Source organism: Trichosurus vulpecula, chromosome 7 (assembly GCF_011100635.1).
Source record: "Trichosurus vulpecula isolate mTriVul1 chromosome 7, mTriVul1.pri, whole genome shotgun sequence".
In the NCBI taxonomy this organism is placed as follows: Eukaryota; Metazoa; Chordata; class Mammalia; order Diprotodontia; family Phalangeridae; genus Trichosurus; species Trichosurus vulpecula.
Window position 1 is genome coordinate 81,386,983 of NC_050579.1, and position 17,774 is coordinate 81,404,756.

The 17,774-nt window shown below is 48.5% G+C and overlaps 2 protein-coding genes across 3 annotated transcripts; both read left to right on the forward strand.

The window, feature by feature from the left end:
* The first annotated feature begins 904 nt into the window (after nt 1-904).
* Nucleotides 905-8,096, forward strand: USF1 (upstream transcription factor 1). Of its 2 annotated transcripts, none has more exons than XM_036769174.1 (11): nt 905-1,052; nt 3,739-3,831; nt 4,014-4,063; nt 4,181-4,293; nt 4,603-4,704; nt 4,953-5,148; nt 5,329-5,416; nt 5,570-5,628; nt 5,767-5,861; nt 6,120-6,248; nt 7,353-8,096. In XM_036769174.1, the coding sequence occupies exons 2-11, from the start codon at nt 3,824-3,826 to the stop codon at nt 7,440-7,442; spliced, it is 930 nt and encodes a 309-aa protein (XP_036625069.1). In that variant the 5' UTR covers nt 905-1,052; nt 3,739-3,823; the 3' UTR covers nt 7,443-8,096. The 2 variants fall into 2 exon arrangements, with proteins under 2 accessions (XP_036625069.1, XP_036625070.1); XM_036769175.1 differs by having other exon boundaries at nt 924-1,052; nt 4,181-4,262.
* A 379-nt stretch (nt 8,097-8,475) lies between these two features.
* Nucleotides 8,476-10,049, forward strand: TSTD1 (thiosulfate sulfurtransferase like domain containing 1). Its single transcript, XM_036768506.1, has 4 exons — nt 8,476-8,736; nt 8,819-8,947; nt 9,620-9,782; nt 9,886-10,049. Exons 1-4 carry the CDS (start codon nt 8,640-8,642, stop codon nt 9,932-9,934), a joined length of 438 nt encoding a protein of 145 aa, XP_036624401.1. The 5' UTR covers nt 8,476-8,639; the 3' UTR covers nt 9,935-10,049.
* The last annotated feature ends 7,725 nt before the right edge of the window (nt 10,050-17,774 follow it).

Below are 17,774 nucleotides of genomic sequence, written 5' to 3' on the forward strand. Positions count from 1 at the left end.
TATCCCCGACTTCAAGAACAGCACCCTATCCACTGTACCACCTAGCAGCACCATATGCTAGGACATCTTGAAGGGCTGGTGGGGGAGGGGCTATGGGAAATGCTACGTGGTCTAGGAAGAAGGATGCTCGGGTTCAAGGCCTCCTTAGCCTGTTGGGTCACCCAGATCGAAGTCCCTTGAGCTTAAGACCAAGTCTGACCAAGACTGAGTGGAAGGGCAGGCACTGGCTTGACCTGGAAGGGGTTTCTGCACCAGGAGCCCCGCCCTACAGTAATGGACTCACTGGTCTGTTGTAATTTTAAAATAAAAAATCACCGGTGTAGGGCGGGGACCGATGAAAGCCGTTTTGGGGCACAGAGCGCCAAGCATCACCTAGGTCGCTTGGGGCTATGGCCTTGGGGACCACCAACACGGATGGGTGTGGTCATGGGGAACCAGGAATAGGTTTTCGGGAGACCCGGGGCCCGGAGATCCAAATCTCCCCAGAAGCTGAGGTCACTGCTTCTCGGCAGCGCCTCAAAAGCCGGCTCCTGACAGGTGATGGGCGAGCGCTGGGACACGTTCCGGGAAATTCTTCTCACAAGACTGCCCAGACCCAAGATGGCGCCCGGAGCCCCTCGTCAAAGATGGAGGCCAAGTCGAGCATCCCTCCCAGACTTAAGATGGTCTCTATCAAGCTTTCGACCCATTGTGGACGGCCAAGGCGGTCAGCTGTCCGGAATCAAGATGACACTATGAGCCAGTCGCCTCCCCTCGATGCCAGACGGCAACGAGCCCATCCCCAATCGAGAGGGGTCCTGCCAGCTCGATTTCGCTTCTGTGCCTCCCCTAGGAAGAAGGGCGCCCCTCACCAAGATGGCGGTAACCGGAAGTGGGCGATGCCCCCCGCCGCTCCTGGAGAAGTGGGCGGATCTGGGAAGGACACTTCCGCCCCGCACCGACATGGAGAAGGCTGATGAATGCGCATGAGCAGCTGCCCATGGAGAGACCTGGGGCCGAAGGGGGAGAACTCGGTCGAGTGAAGTCGGCGGCTACCGGGGCGCCCCGGGCTGGTGAGTGCGGGGCGAGGGGACGGACCAGGGGGCCAGGCGACGAAGCAGAGGCAGGGGAGCTGCTTTGGGTCGTTCGTTTCCTTTCGCTCGGGGGAGGTTTGCGGAAGGGAGAGGGTGCGAGCGAGCCTTTGTTTTTTTGGGAGGTGGGGGAGGGGCCGCGTCCTGGTCTTATCCTGCCCCTTCCCGGTCCTCGCCCACCCCCCAGCTTCGGCTGGGTCCTACCCCAACCCTTCCTTCCCTCGCTCCCAGACCCCCTTCTCCCGGATCCCTCCTCCTAGCACTCCCTCCCCCCTCCCTCTTTTGCCCCCTTCTAGATTCCTTCCCCCCCCAACCCTCCCCCGACTCCTCCTCCCCGCCCCCGTACCCTTCCCAGGCTAACAGGGGGCAGCATCTGTTTGGGGCTGCCTCCTCCCTCAACCTCTCAGCCCCCTCCCAACTCCTGCAAAACCTGAGGACTCGGGACCCCAGGTCTCCCTAGGCAGCGCCGCCCCTCGGACGCGTACCCCGGGGCTGCAGGACAGCCTGGAGCCTCTGGTCGGGGTGGCAGGCGTTATTGGTGTGGGGGGGGGGGTGGCCGGCGCAGCCCCCTCTTCTCCTTATTCCTCTCCTTTTATCCCAAGGGCTCCTCTGTCTCCCTTTACTCCCCTCTCTTCCTCGCCCCACTTTCTTCTTTCTGCCCCTCCCTCTCCTCTTTGCCCCCTTCCTCCCCTTCCACTCTTTCTTTCTCACTCTTCTGACCCTCTCCTGCCTCTCAGCCTCTTTCGAAATTGTTGAGGGAACGGGAGTGAATAGGGGATTGGTCAAGAAGAGTCACAGTGGAGAGTAGACGTGCAGTGAGGACGCCATTCACACTAGTGGTTGGTCGGGGAGGGAGAGAGAGAAATGGAGGGAGGGAGAGAGAGGGGTCAGATTTTCAGGCTGGAGTGTTGCCTCCCGATTCTGTTGTAACCCTAGTGGTCTGCTTTCCTTTCCTGGACTCCTGGTTTTCTTATGAAGCCTGAACAGGTTGACAAGTCCAGTTCCCTTCTGGACATTCCACAGCTCCCTGGAGCCCCCCCAACCTGTGCCACATGCAGTCAGAGAGCCTTCCTGGTGTCGAGCCATTACTATTTCTCTGGAGTAATTAATGTCTTTCCAACTGGGCCCTGACCTTCCTCGGTGCCCTCAGTTGCCCTGGTATGTGTGGGTGGCGGAGACTTGGTGAGCTGTTGCTATGTTCCACTGCTCTTCCTTCCCTTAGTGTTTCCCCCCAGAAGTTAGGACAGTGTGCTTTGGAGAGAGAACTTGAAAGCCTTTGGGAAAACTTTCTCCCTCTGGTTGGAAGAGCTCCCTGCCTTCCCATTATTTCCTTCTTCCCCTTCCCTCCTTCCCCCCCAGCCCCCTTCCCCTTTTCCCCTTACTTCCTTTTCAGGTTTCACTTTCACTTCTTAGTTCCCCTTTTTAACCACTTTCTCAGCTCTGGAACCTGTCCTCTGGCCTACATTTCCCAGTGGATCCCTCCCCTCTGTTCCTCCCAGAAAGCTATCGCTTATAAACAGTATGAAAAGGAGGGGGGGAACAATTCATCAAAACTAGACAACACATTGGAGAAAAAGTATGATGTTATCTATAGTATTCCACACCCACAGCCCCCTACCTGTGCCAAGAAGGGAGGGAGGTGTGTTTTTATATCTCTTCTTTGGGGTAGGGGCCTTGTTTTGTTGAAAGGGGTTGAGTTTATAAATCATAATCTTCCTAGTAGTGGCTGTTAGATGCCTGGATTTGGTGGTGCCATCTGTCTCTGGCTAGACCTTTATTTCTCTTTCCAAGCTAGGAACCAGAAGGATTTGAGGGTCCTGGCATAGCCTATAGGTATATTTTTACCCCAGTCCCTTTCTGTTAAAGAGCAGAGCAGAACCCTGAGCCCTAAGGTGTCCTGAAATTCATTCTTCTCTGAATAAAACGTTTTTTATGGTATTACTATAGCAACATCATAATTGCCAAACCCATCAGGCAAGGAAGAAGACTTGGTGAATAAGGGGAGAGGGAAATTTCAGCATGCTGATTCTCAGGCATGAGATTTTTTCTCAAATAGTTTGATCCTGGAAACTCTAGCCTAAAGGGGTTAGAACTGAAAGAAAACTCCGCCTGGTCTTTGTTTTCTGCGGCTGCAACTCAATTTCCCTACCCTAGAGAAAAAGATTTCTCTAAGCAGGCTATGGTTCCCAAGCAGAGCCAAAGTCTAAATCAGCGCAGACCTCTAAAAGACCCTCAGACAACAGCACCAAATAGAGTAAGTCATTACTTCTTTATGTTGATGGCGATGGTTTGCCAGCCTGGCCGTGCCTGTCTGTAATCGAGCCCCATGAAACTTCTATCTTAGCAAAGCAAAATAATATGAATAAATCCAGGAAAACAGTTGTTTACAAACTTTCGTGTCCATCTCTCCAGATAAGCCTACCCACTTGTGTTACCGCCAGAAGGAGGATGACTTTGTGCACAAAATGGCCTTCCCACCTATTACCTCAGCTCTTGGAGTTAGGAAAGGGAGGTTTATTGAAAATGATATCTGCCAGATGAATAGCTTGGTTTTTAACGCATGATTATTTGTAGACATTGGGCCCCCGCAAAAGAGGGCCTACTCAGGTCTATAACTTCATGGTAAGTTGTCTTGTTCTCTCCTTTCCCTTTCCCCTTTCCCTCCCAGGATTTACAACGCAGCATTGTGAGGCAGGAGGTACAAATACTTTAAGCAAAAGAACAAGCCTTCGGATGTGCCCCCTGGCAGAGAGATGAAGGGGTGAGTTAAGGGTGGGATAGGAGGGGAGCTCCCTGTAAGGCCTAACCTGGAGTCTACACTGAATCTTAATCCCAGCTGTGCTGAAAATGCCATTGAATGTGAGTGCCAGGAGGTACCAGGGCCTGAACTTCCTGCTCACTGCTTCTCCCCTATGTTTTTCCATCTTGCTCCCCTCACAATAGGCAGCAAAAAGCAGCTGAGACAGAGGAGGGGACTGTGCAGATCCAGGAAGGTAAGCGGTGGGTCAGTGGATCAGAAATGGGAACAGTCATCATTCTTTGTGTGACGTGAGTAGCAGGAAAGGCTCAGAGAGTTTATGAAGCCTTCTCCTGCTACTCCAATATCTCAGGTGCAGTGGCAACTGGTGAAGATCCAACCAGTGTGGCCATCGCCAGCATCCAGTCAGCTGCCACCTTCCCTGACCCCGTCAAGTACGTCTTCCGAACTGAGAATGGGGGCCAGGTAAGGGGGGGCCCCAACGGAGCCACAGAAATGCCATGGGGTCTGGGTTGAGGGTGGCAGTTAAATATGGGTTGGGGAAACCTTATGTGGGTAAACAGTGCTGCTGTGCTGAACTGAAAAGAAATTCTGCTTTGAGAAAAACCAAACTTCCTGAGCTGGGACATTGTGACAAGTTTGTGTAGAAGGGGTAAAGGAGATGGAGCTTCCTCATTTGTTTCTCTGAGGACTCTCGCTCTCTTGGCCTCTTTCAGGGACTCCCTGAGGTTCACAATAGTTAGGCTTTTTTTTCCATTTTTCCCCTCCTCCCAGGTGATGTACAGAGTGATCCAGGTGGCTGAGGGGCAGCTGGATGGCCAGACTGAAGGCACTGGTGCCATCAGCGGCTACCCTGCCGCCCAGTCTATGACCCAGGTATGAAGGAATATGAGCTTGGGGAGCAGGCTTGGCTCTGAGAAAGGTGAGATGGGGATTGACCAGTAAGGTGGGATAGGAGTTGGGGGAAGGGGCCTTAGATTCAAAGAGGAGCAGGGAGGCGGGGCTAGTCCTTAGGTAACAAGGGTACCCCCTCCCTAGAGTGTACAACTCTGAGGTGTTGGAACCGTAAGAATTTTGTGGCAGAGAGAGATATGATTGAAATCTGCTCTTTGAACCCTTCCTAGGCAGTCATCCAGGGGGCTTTCACCAGCGAAGATGCAGTGGAGACAGAGGGGGCAGCCACAGAAACACACTACACCTACTTCCCCAGTACAGCAGTTGGGGAAGGGGCTGGGGGGGCTGGTGCTGGGAGCACAGCTACTGTTGTCACCACTCAAGGCTCTGAGGCACTACTGGGACAAGCTACTCCTCCTGGAACTGGTGAGAAATGAAATATCATTCTAATGGTGGGTGAGTAAGAGAGGGTGCCAGCATGAGCTATAAGGTGTGGGAGACAGGAGAGGTGCCACAGCTGGGTATCCCTGCTTAGTAGGTAGAGAACTTGCTAGGGCTTTGTGTCCCTTGACCTTATATAACCCCCTTTCTGTGTTTCTTTTCCAGGTCAGTTCTTTGTGATGATGTCACCCCAGGAAGTGCTACAGGGGGGAACCCAGCGCTCCATCGCTCCCAGGACGCACCCCTACTCCCCGTGAGTGACCCTTGCCTCTCTTCATTTTCTGTGAGTTACCCTGATCCCCATCCCTCCAGTTTCCATGTGTAAATCCCTCACCCCAAAATGTCTTTCCCATCCTGTGTGTTACTGTTCTCCTCTTGCTGTGGTCACCCCACAATTTATTTTCAGGAAATCAGAAGCTCCTCGGACAACTCGAGATGAGAAACGAAGAGCTCAGCACAATGAAGGTACTTGGAGTGGGTGACTCTGATGGGTGAGGCTAGGACTTGGCTGTTGGTTACAGTTCTGGGGGAGTTGGGAAGGGGGGTAGATAACCTTACCTTGCAGATGCTCCCTAAAATAATCCTGCCTTCTCCAAATTTCAGTGGAGCGCCGCCGCAGAGACAAAATCAATAACTGGATTGTGCAGCTGTCAAAGATCATTCCAGACTGTTCCATGGAGAACACCAAGTCTGGCCAGGTTAGGGGAAGGCCCTGCCGGGTGTTCTGGGCCTTTCTCCTGGTGGTGGTAACAGAGGTGGTAGGGTTCCAGGGCCACTTTGACAGGTGTCTCTCTTTTCCTCCTGAAGCATGGGGTTAGGAGGGGAGCTTGTTTTCTTGCATCTAGTATAGGTGCTCCCCCTTGTACTCCAAGGTAGGGAGTGGCTCTCACCATACAGGACAGCACTAAGTCACCTTGAAACCAGGCATAGTAAAACCCATCCTTTGTTTACTGCAGAGTAAAGGTGGCATCCTGTCCAAAGCCTGTGATTACATCCAGGAACTTCGACAGAGCAACCATCGTTTGTCAGAGGAATTGCAGGGGCTGGATCAGCTGCAGCTGGACAACAAAGTCCTTAGACAGCAGGTCAGACATGCCCAGTGACAGGTCCTCTCTGAATAATATCCTCTTCCTCTCCTTTGTCCCCATCTATAACGGCAAGCAAAGTGGGACTTTTTGCCGTTTTTTCTTTTGGAGAGCTTCTCAGCCCTAAGGCAATTAAGTGTTTTTGATTAAGTCTTGCCTTTGCTGGAATCAAGAGTCTTTGATGACCTGCTTGAGTCACAAGAAAGCCTAAGTCACGTGAGTTTGAGTCACATGGTTGTGTTGCCTTCTGACCCTGAAGAAGTGTGTATATACTCTGAGCTTAGTGTTTTGCTTGGGGGCTCGCTCATTGGAAGAGTGTTCATGTGATTTGGCCAGAGAGACGCTAGGTAGCCCTTAAGGACCCTCCCCCCCACGCCCTTTTGAAAACCCATATGTTGGTGGTGCTCTTTCTCCCTGGTAACTATGTATGTTTTGCTATTGACAGACAGAAGCCCTGTCTGCTGATTTTTGTTATTTGCTCTGTTTACATAATTTCTGCTTATAATTTCTCTTTGTGTTTTATCTGAAGTTTAGGGTGCTGACTTTTCCCCCTGAACTAAGTGAATGATTAATTAAAGTGAGATTGTAAACCCCTTAAAGTTGCTTTCCTTAGAAAAGCAAATCAAAGAACCTGTATTAGCTGCCCTCCTGTGTGCTGCTGTTATTGGTCTTATACCTCCACAGCAAAATGCTAACCTCAGAGTATATATACACTTCTTCAGGGTCAGAGGGTGTCACAGCCATGTGACTCAAACTCATGTGACTTAGGCTTTCTTGTGACTTAAGCAGGTCATCAAAGACTTGATTCAAACAAAGGCAAGACTCAGTCAAAGGCACTTGATTGCCTTAGGGCTGAGAAGCTCTCCAAAAGAAAAAACGACAAAAAGTCCCACTTTGCTTGCCCTTACATCATCTGACCTGGATTCCCAGAGGCAGATACTGGAGTGTTTAGGACACTCTTGTGTTGGGCTTGAGGGGACTTGGTTTTCCCCACCTTCAGTTTGGTCTGCCAATCAGAAGGCCTGGTCCTCTTTCCCAAGAACAGGCAAAGTGCTTCCTGATTCTACCTGGAGTTCCCCTTTAACCTCTCTCTCTCCTGGCTAGGTGGAGGATCTGAAGAATAAAAATCTCTTGCTACGAGCTCAGTTGCGACATCATGGAGTTGAGGTTGTCATCAAGAGCGATGCCAATTAAACCCTGGGGAATTTTACATCAGGCTTGGGTGCCAGAGCCCCTTCCCTAGGACTGCAGGCAGCCCAGGAGCACCGGACTTAACCTGTATCTCCTCCCACTGCCTTCATGAGGAGTGGGGCAGTGACAGTTGCTGAAGCACCTGAAGGAACTGGCCCCGTGATACCCTTGGCCTTCAGCTTTGAGTGTGGCACAAAAGGACAGGCACATCCCTGCAAACAGCCTTCCTTTCCTCCCCCTTTTCCCCGGGCCCTTGTGCTTGTCTTGCACATGCATGTGCTATTTCTACTCTGGATACCACACACTCATGGCCTGTTATGTGACTCTACTGAGCATGTAGCTAGAGAGATGGACAGGTGGTAACTCTCTCTGGGTTGCATTTGAGAACTGGAGCCTCCCTTCTCTGACCTATAGGGGAGGCACAATTGGAAGCTCTAAGGTTCTGGAAATTGAGTCCCCTAAGGGGATGGGCTTTAGCAAGGGTGGGGGAGCTGAGGTACTGAATGTTAGAGCTGGAAAAGGAATTAGGGCAGAGATTTAGGGCTCAGAAATCTCTGGGATGGGGGCAGGAACAGGCAGAGGTGCTGTTCTTGGCTCTCCCCCTTCTTGGGGTTCCCCTCCTTTTTTCTTGTTGGTTTTTTTTTTTTTTTTTTTTTTAGAGAAAGATAAAATTGTTCAGAGCTACAGTTGTCTCTGTGTTCTGTGGGGTGATGGGGTGGGAGAGAGAGGGTAAAGAGTGGGGAGGAGGTTGATGGGATTGGGGGGTCATCTTATGGACCCTTCACCTGATGGGGAATGAGTGCAGGTGCCTCCTGGAGCTGTTAAGCTTGCTGCTTGGGCCAAGCACTTGAGAACTGGGAGACGTGTCATGGGGGGGCCAGCAGGGTGGGGTGATGGAGAAGACCTGCTCTGGTGCCAAAGGACCCTGCTTGTCGTTCCAGTGAGGCCTTGAGCCGGTCACTTAACCCCAGCCTCAGTGCCGTCCTGTGTAAAATGGGAGGGGCAGCGGAGAGGCCCCCGGGGCTCTCTCCCAGGGTAACTCCTCTGCGCCAATGATCCCCGCCCTGGGCTGGGAGCTTGCCCAGTGAGAAGGCTGCAGCGCCTTGCCTCCTGTTTCCATGGGGACGGGGGCGGAGCTTAGCGGGGCAGTGCGAATCCTGGGGGCTCTTCCGGTTCCATCGGCAGCAGTCCGAAGCGAAGATGCTGCCGAACGGTAATGGTGTGGGCATCGAGGCCGGGCCCTTCGCCCTCCCGGAGGGGGGCCACTACGCGATGGAGGTCCGCAACATGAGCCGAGGTAAGGTGAGGGGAGGGGGCCCGGGGATGGCCGGGGGCGAGGAGGTTGTTCCTGACACTCTTTCCTTCTTCCCTCGCTCCAGCCCCGGCCATGTCGCTCCCGGAGCTCCGCTCCATCCTGGCCACCGACCGGGACCGGGTCCGGCTCATCGATGTGCGCTCTCGGGAGGAGTCCGCGATGGGGACCATCCCCGGGGCGCTCAACATCCCGGGTACAGAGGCGGCCACACCCGAGCTGTGCCATGCGGGGCGGGGCAGGGAACGGCTCCCGCAACAGCAGTGGGATGAGATGCGATGCAGGGGGCCGACGATGGTGCCCACAGAAGCGGTGCAATGCGGGGGAGGGTGGGGGACTGCGCCTGCAGCGGCCGGGGATGCAGGGCTGGGTACAGGATGCTATCCGCAACAGCCGCGCAATGCGGGGGTGGCTGCGGGTGGGAGAGACTCTGCCAGCAACAGCCTTGCGGATTGGGGGGGGGGGAGGGGAAATGAAGTTGAGGGACAATAGCATAGCAGAGGTGGGGAAAGGGGGAATCTGCCCTCTCGGCCGGTTGGGGTGGGAGAATCATGTTCACAGGGTAAATAAAAAAGGGAAAGGGCCTGCAAAGATGCATCGCTGTTTGCTTTTCCCTGAGGAGCCAGTGATCTTGGAACTCAGGGTGGCAAGGCAGCTTGCTGTGCCTGTCTGGAGTGGGAGCCTGCTTTTCATGATAGATGGCTGGCTGGATGTATATGTATATGCATGTATGCATATACATAGATGCCTATCGGTGTGTGTGTGGAGAGAACGAGAACAGGAATTTTTTTTGGAGGCCAGGGAGTGCCATCAGGGGAATGAACCCAGCCCCTCCTTGCTCAGCTGTTTCTTCTCCATTCTCTCCCAGTGTCAGAACTGGAGAATGCCCTTCGGATGGAGCCAGCTGATTTCCAGGCTACATACTTTGCAGAGAAGCCAATACCAGAAGAAGAGAACCTAGTCTTCTTCTGCCAGATTGGCAGCAATGAGTGCCATGCCATGCAGACTGCCAGGGAGCTTGAATATTTGGGGTATGGAAAGGGTACAGGGGAAGAAGTGAGGAGCATTGGGCTGCTGCTGAGTTGGTGTGTTTCCACACTCTCTTCCCCCTCTCATATCATTTTCTTTCCACAGGGCTAATTATGAAGATGCCTATAGGGCATGGCAAGCAAAGGAGGGTTAGTTAAGAGGAAGGAACACCTATATCTTCCTTCCCTCAGTAACCTTTCTGTATATGGGTACGGTGCTGTGCCCACAAGGTAACCTAATAAAGAGTATTTAATGGAAAAACCTGCAAATGTTTAGTCTGTTATTAAGACTGACCCTTGGTCCTTGTTCCATCCCTGGTATTAATTACAAAATAGACATTACTCTTTCCACAGTCCAGTTCTGAGGCTGTTTGCCTCTTCCTGCTTCCTTCATTCCCTCCAAACCATATATATACACATAAAGTTCCTTGAGAAGCATGACGATTGTTCCCTAGGCACTGCCTCTCCAATTCACATTCCTCTCCATTGGCTGAAGAAGCAATGGCAGTATTGATAGAATACATGTGTTTGTGTATGGATACGTGTGTGTGTGTGTGTGTGTGTAGAGAGAGAGTTGTTGTTTCAGTTGTGTCTGACTTTTTATGATCCCATTTTGGGATTCCCAGCCCAGTGCTCTAGTCACTGTATCACCCACCCCCAATTCTCTCCACATATTTATACATATGTATATATGGATGTGTGTGTGTGTGTGTATATATATATGGCACCTAGGTGGCACAATGGATAGAGTGCTGAGCCTGGAGTCAGGAAGATTCTTTTCAAGTTCAAATCTGGCCTTAATCACATTAGCTGTGTGACCCTGGGCAACTCACTTAACCCTGTTTGCCTCCGTTTCCTCATCTGTAAAATGAAGTAGAGAAAGAAATGGCAAACCACTCCAGTATCTTTGCCAAGAGAACTCCAAATGGGATCACAAATAGTTGGGCACAACTGAAATAACTGAACAACAACAAAATATACGTGCGCACACGTGTATATATATATATATCTATACACACAAGATGTTATATGCAAGTATTTTTATGCCCATTTTATGGGTAAGGAAACAGACTTTCTCAGGAGAGTAGGAGTGCTTTGCCCAATGTCACAGAGGTAATTAACTGCGGGTCTGGGACCTGAACCTAGGTATCATGACTATAATATAATCCGGTGCTTCTTCCACCACACCAGACTCTCCTTTATTCTGGGACCTCTTCCTTTTTACCTTGGTGCACCTTTAAATTCACTGTCTTCTGGAATTTTTCTCACACTAAGGAAAAAGGAAATTCTACCCCTGTGGAGTTGTCATTTTGCTTGTCACATAACTCTCTTGCCTCTGACTAATTACATATCACAAGAGCCCAGATTGAGAACTGAAAAGGACCTCAGAGGCCTTCGGGTCTCACACCCTCGTTTTACAGATGAGGAAACGGTTGGGGTAAGTGACTTGTACAGTCACCACCTTAAGCCAGAATTTGAACCCAGGTTTTCTAACTCGGTGTCCAGCGCGCTTTCCACATACTACATCATTGTTTGGCTCATCTAGAGGTCATTAAGACCTTCCTCCCTACCCTTAAGTAAGACAGCTCCTGGCCTGCCCTAAGTAGAGGGTTCTTTAGGCTTGAAATACCTGCAGAGAAGATGCCACGAGTTTCTCTCTGATTTCTTCGTTGCTGTAATGTTCTTCCTGATGCCTAATACTGTCTCTTGCTTAAATCCTAGCATGTTTTCTTACTTTCTTCATTCATGACCTGCAAGTACTTGCAACCCCTTCTTTTTAATTACCTGTGCATCTTGAGCATGGTTGGAAAACGTCCCAGAACCAAGGTGATTGGGCCAAAATGTTCATATTCCCTAGCTATAATTATATCCTTGCCACTGTAAGATAATGTTACTCTTCCCTGTCTTGCAAACAGACCCCTTTGGCTGTTGAAAATGTTAAATCGGTTCTGTAAGTGTTTGGGCCCCTTTCTATGTCATGTCCATCTCCAGTTGTCCTGATCCATACCTAGCCACTGCATCCAGATGGCTCTGGAGGAGAAAGTGAGGCTGGCGACTTTGCACAGCCCTCCCTCACTTACATCCAATTCACCTGCAAGTCATGGTATCACCTTCTTAATATCATGGTCCCCTTCAAGAACGAAGGACAAACAACATCCCCCCTGGGACAAGAATGAAAAACATCAGCTCTGAGCTTTCCAAATATAATGTACTTCAGCTCTCCACTTCTCTGTCTATCCTTGTTTGTTCCAAAGTTTCCTGAGATTTCCTTCCTTCATACTTCCCAGATTAGGCCCATATCAATTTATACCTGATTTTTTTTGTACCAGCTTTGTAACTGGTTTTTCTGTCTCCAAGATCTTCCCATTCTCGTCCATCACAGAGATCACAGACACACTAATTTTCCTGAAACATCCCTTTCCTGTCACTACAGTGGGGTGATGGGAATAAACATGCATATAATGCCTACCCCGTACCAGGCACTGTGCTAAAATCTTTTTATAAATATCTCATTTGATCCTAAGAACAATCCTATGAGTTAACTACTATTGTTACTCAGGGAAAAAAGGTATAGTTCTGTATTGTCTACTGTTTAAAATAATAGCTGATTTTATACATCATTTTAATGTTTGCAAACATACCAACTGACTTTCACAATAACGGTGTGAGGGAGATACTACAGGCATTAATAACCTTTTTTTTTTTACAGATGAGAAAACTCAGGCTCATAGGAGGTAAACAACTTGCATGTGGTCATACAGTTAGTGGAAAGTGTGTGGACACAGATTTGATCCCAGGCTCCACGTCCAGTACTCTTTGCATTACACCACTCAAGTCTAAATTCCTTAATCTATGATTCAGAATAAAGCCAAATTCATGATTTGGCTCCAACTTCTTTATTCAACCTCATCTCCCACTACTCCCCAACATCAACCCTCTGTTCCAATGGCGTAGATTTCCTTTCTTTCCCAATTCAATGCCCACTTTTACGATTGTGCCTTCACACATACTGTTCCCCTTCCTTGGAACACCTCCAGCCTTCTCTCCACCACGCCAGATCCTCTATTATGTTTGTAGCTCAGTAAATAATTGTGAACTGGATCTTGAATCTTAGCAAGAAGACTTTACACTCAAAATGAGAGGGTAGGATAAAACTGCCTGCATAATTCCTCCAAGCTAAATTTCACAGAGTTATAATTGTACAACCCAGGAAGAAGACTATCAATGAAGAAGATAAATAACTTACAGGAGCTAATATATCCAAGAAAAATATCAGCAATAAAACACCTGATCTCAGCTCTGTACATACAAATTCGTTAAGTAAGGATGGTAGGTGACCTAAAGATCTTAATGCAATTGAAGCAGTCTGACCTAGGTATGAAGGGAATGATTAAAGTCTACAATGTGCCAGTACTGTGTTAAGTGCTTTACAAATATTATCTTATTTGATAATAAGGTATGAATAAATAAAGGAATGAAAACAGCATATACTAAAATGCTTTGTTGTTTTTCAGTCATGTCCAATAACTCCATTTGGAGTTTTCTTGGCAAAGATACTAGAGAAATTTGCCATTTCCTTCTCTGGCTTATTTTAACAGATGAGGAAACTGAGGCAAGGAGGGTTAAGTGACTTGCCCGGGGTCACACAGCTAGTAAGTGTCAGAGGTTTTGAACCCATGAAGATGAGTCTTCCTGACTCCAGGCCTGGCACTCTATCCACTGTGCTACCTACCTGTCCTTACTATCTGAAAAACACTTTGCTAAATACTGGTGATACAGTTACAAAAATATAATCCCTGCCCCTGAGGAGCCTACGGTCAATTAACGTATTTTTTAAAAATATTTTGATAACTACTTTTCAGTATCATTGGCTTTCTTTGCAATTCTGTTCTTGATTTTATATTAGAACAAGAAGGGAAAGCTGGACCATAATCCAACATGAACCCTAGATTTAGGCACAGCAGATTTCATAGTTCAGGGAAAGAGCAGGACCTCACACCCTAAGATTCTATAGCTGGCTCCAAAAGGCATGTAAGATCCCAATTCAACAAACAATCGGAGGAAAGTAGAAAAGAAGGAGCCATCTAAAGAGCATGTGGATGGACAGAGACCTCATCAACCAATTCAGAATTTGAAAAAACAATGTTGAGGAAGGTGGAAGCAAGAAAAGATATGACATCTTTTTGGTCAATATATAGAGACATAAACTAGATGTTAGGTGGATTCAGAACTGGTTGAATGACTGTACGCAAAAAGTAGTGAGCAATAGAATGTAAGGTCCCTGAGGGTAGAGGTTGTCTCACATTTGTGTAGTGCCCCCTTCCCACATAGCACAGTTCCTGGTACAAAGTAGGCTCTTAACAGATGCTTGTTTATTGATTACCGAGTGACTAATTGATATTGTAATGGTAACTTCGATGGTCCTCATTTTCTGAAGGCCAGGTATGTTACATTTCATCTCTCCAGCTGAAAGCAACATCCAACTCAGAATCCTGGGTTCCAAAGTCACCTGAACTCCACCACTTGTGCTTAACACTCAAAGACTAATGAAAAAGACCAAAATCTCAAGCTTAATTCTTAGGGCCAACAGGGTCTAAAAGGAAAAGACAGGTGGGAAAGAGCCCTTCTCCAAACACCCAGGTCAGTGTATGGTGTCTAAGGTATCTCAGGAGAACCCCACCTTCACCCCCCTTAAACAATGCCAGAAAAAAGAGAGCAAGACTGTCCCCGTCAGATAGTTTTAAAGACATAATCTTTTCTGGCTACACAGCCAATGGGAAAGAGGTTGTTCCCAACCACATGGTAGAGAAATGCAGGATGTCTTTGTCCTAGAAGTAGATCCTTGCCATTTCCCACATGGACATTTCAGTCTTTGGTGAGCTGAGTATGTGCCAAAGCTGAGTTACAACAGTACATAGATATGTCAATAAGCATTTATTATATACTTACTACATGCCAGGCACTGTGCTACGCAACAGTGATTCAAAGAAAATTTAAAAATGGTCCCTCCTTTCAAGATGCTCACATTCAAATGAGAGAGACCTGTAAATAACTGTATATGTTTATGTATTGGGACAGTGGCCATTGAGGACCCAACCCTGAGAGTATGTTGTACAGGGGACCCATGGGGATATTTACTGAGCTTGCTTCTGGTAGTATCTCATGATGTGGAGCATTCCCTGGATCTCTACTTCAGAGCATGCACAGGTATTCTGTGACTGCAGTCTGATTACTGCCTTTTAATTGCCTGCTGAGCCAAGTGAGAATGCATACAAAAATGACTAACTGGCCAGATCACCTTTCTCTCATCCCAGCAGTTTGAGTAAAGAGGAATCATTCTACATCCTTGAAAAAATACATCTTTTATTTCAACTCACCCTCTATAACCACAGACCTAGTCTCTCCAAACTGGGTTATATGTTGTTGTTTCTTTTTTCACCATGGTAGGAAACAATAGGCCTGTGGTCAGGATACCTCCACTGTTTTCCCCCCATAATGGGGCTATAAGGAGGGCAGTCTTTCCAAAGACAGAAAAGCTGAGAGGTCAGCAGAGGATGCCACCACTTCCCCAACTCCCTGGAAGTTGAGGGTGGCTATGGGTTAAGGAACTATGACTAACTCCTTTATGGAAGGGGCACAGGACCACCTGATGCTGATTCTTCAATGGGTTTCTTGAACATTTACCTCCCCAACTAAGTCTCAAATTTCCGGGAATACCCAAGAGACCAAGAACAGGATGCAGATGAGCAGCTCTTAAAGACAACCTAGTGTATATGGGGGATATCTCCAGTGGGATATGGTGGGCTCTAGGAAGAGGAATCTCCAGCTTCAAAGGAGCGCAGAAAATTGGACTGAATTCCCATGCATTTTTTTCAATGAGAACCATCTCAGTGTTGTGTCTGCCCACCAGTCTGTGTCCTGACTTTGCTTCCCTCTGCTCATGGACCTGGACCCTGGGGCAGGACCCTGATGCTAGGAGTTTCCCAAGCTGTAGATGATCCAAAGTTGTGGCTTTCTACAGTCTGAAAACAGAAGCTAGGGGTCAGAGCCCATGAAGTGAGAATCTCTCCACTGAGAACTGCTAGGGAGACAGCTGGACAGAAGGGGGAGCCTGCTGACCCCAAATGCTCCAGCCCTGCTCAGAGCCCTTCTCCCTCCTCAAGGCCAGCATGAGCCTCAGATGCACAGGTTTTTCGTTGTGGGGAAATGACAGCGTTAAGAGGCTGGGACTCTGCAGGTGGCAGACTGTGTTGGCTCCGGGGTCCAGCCCCTTCCCGACCTGGGGGTGGGTGGCAGGGAAGAAGAGGCTGGGGGTAGGGTAGAAGGAGAGATACTGGGAAGCAGGCTTCCATCCCCACCCCCAATGCAGATCCGGGTCCTCTTGATGACTTGAGCCTCTGTCCTCTGCCTCTCTCATGCCAATGCAACAGCAGCATCAAAGGAAAGGCTACCTCCATTCCTCCAGGAGGAACGGGAGGCACGAGTCCCTTGGACTCCCTCTGCAGGTGTTTCATCAAGCCTGCCTGGCCATGGTCATGGGTTTGCTGGGGCTACATGGATCTTGCTACCCAGTGTGCTAGGCATCTTGGCAAACTGTGGTTTAAGGGGTACTACAGGTACAGACTTGAGCTGCGGAATTTGGACCAAGTTTAACCACCTTAAATACTATTAATCTAGGGGACATGGCTGGATTCCATCGATCTTTTGATCGCTCTGTCATTTGACAAAGGTCTATGTTCGAGGCTTGCCCCTTTCCCACCTAATACCAGTCCTACACCGGTGGATGAACATAAAGAAAATAGCAAAGAAACCCCTTTATCTAAATCATAGCAAAACAAACAGAGAAAGTTTTGTGGTGGTTGTTGTCGTTAGTCCTTCCCTTTAAGTCCCAACTAAAATTCCACCTTCTACAGAAAGCCCTTCCCAGCTCTTCTTAATTCCAGGGCCTTCCTTCCTTTAATTATTTCCTATTTATCCTATGTATAGCTTGTTCATATTTACTTGTTTGCTTATTGTCTCCCTCATTAGATTGTGAGCTCCTAGAAGGCGAGGTCTGTCTTTTTGCCCTTTCTTTGCGTATGTGTATCCTCAGCACTTACTAAATGCCTGGCAATAGCAGGCATTTAATAAATGTTTAACTACTAACTGATTTTTCTGGAGCAACTTCCAGGCGGGGCCAATGAGTCAAAGTATAAAAATGGCCCTAATGAATCAGGCTCATGGATGCACAGAGTGCAGAGGCTATTGCGATTCTCAGAGCAGTAAAAGTAAGAGAGAGAGAGCCAGATGCAAAATATATTGTTGAACTGAAAGCACTTGAATAGATGGTAGGGATAAAAGAGAGAGAAAAGTAAAAGGTAAATGAGTTTTTGAGTAGGGAATAGGAAAACAAGGGTGCCAAAAACAGAAATCGAAGAAAGGGAAGATTTGCGGGAAAGAGGTAGGTTGAGTTTTAGACATGTTGAATTTGAGGCGCTTCTGAAAAGGTTAGGTGGAATTATCTAGTAGGAAGTTGACAGTATGGCATCTTTGGGAAGACAGCTAAGAATCATTTTCCTGGAGGTAATAACTCAATCTATGGGAATGGACTATAATATCAAGGCAGAGAGTAGAGATAGAAGAGAAGAGGATTTAGGATGAAATTTAGAGTGTTAGAAAAATGAGCTAATTAAAGGGACACAGAGCAGTAGTCAGAAACAGGAGAGAATCAAGAAGGTACCTAGGGGCAACAAGCATTTACCAAGAGCCTGGCTTTGTGCTAAGGGCTGGGGACACAAATACTAACAAAAAGAAAGTCAGTTCCTGCCCTTAAGAGAGCTCCAGAGTCAGGGTTGGGATGGGGGAAGAAGGTATTATCTGGGGATGCTAAATTGGTGAAGTTCAAAAAAGCACAGCCAGGAGGGGATTGAAGAACAATCAGCTCGAGCCCCTACCCCAAATGGAGGTCCTTATAAGGAATTCATCAAAGAGAGAAAGAGGTCTGCATGACAGAAG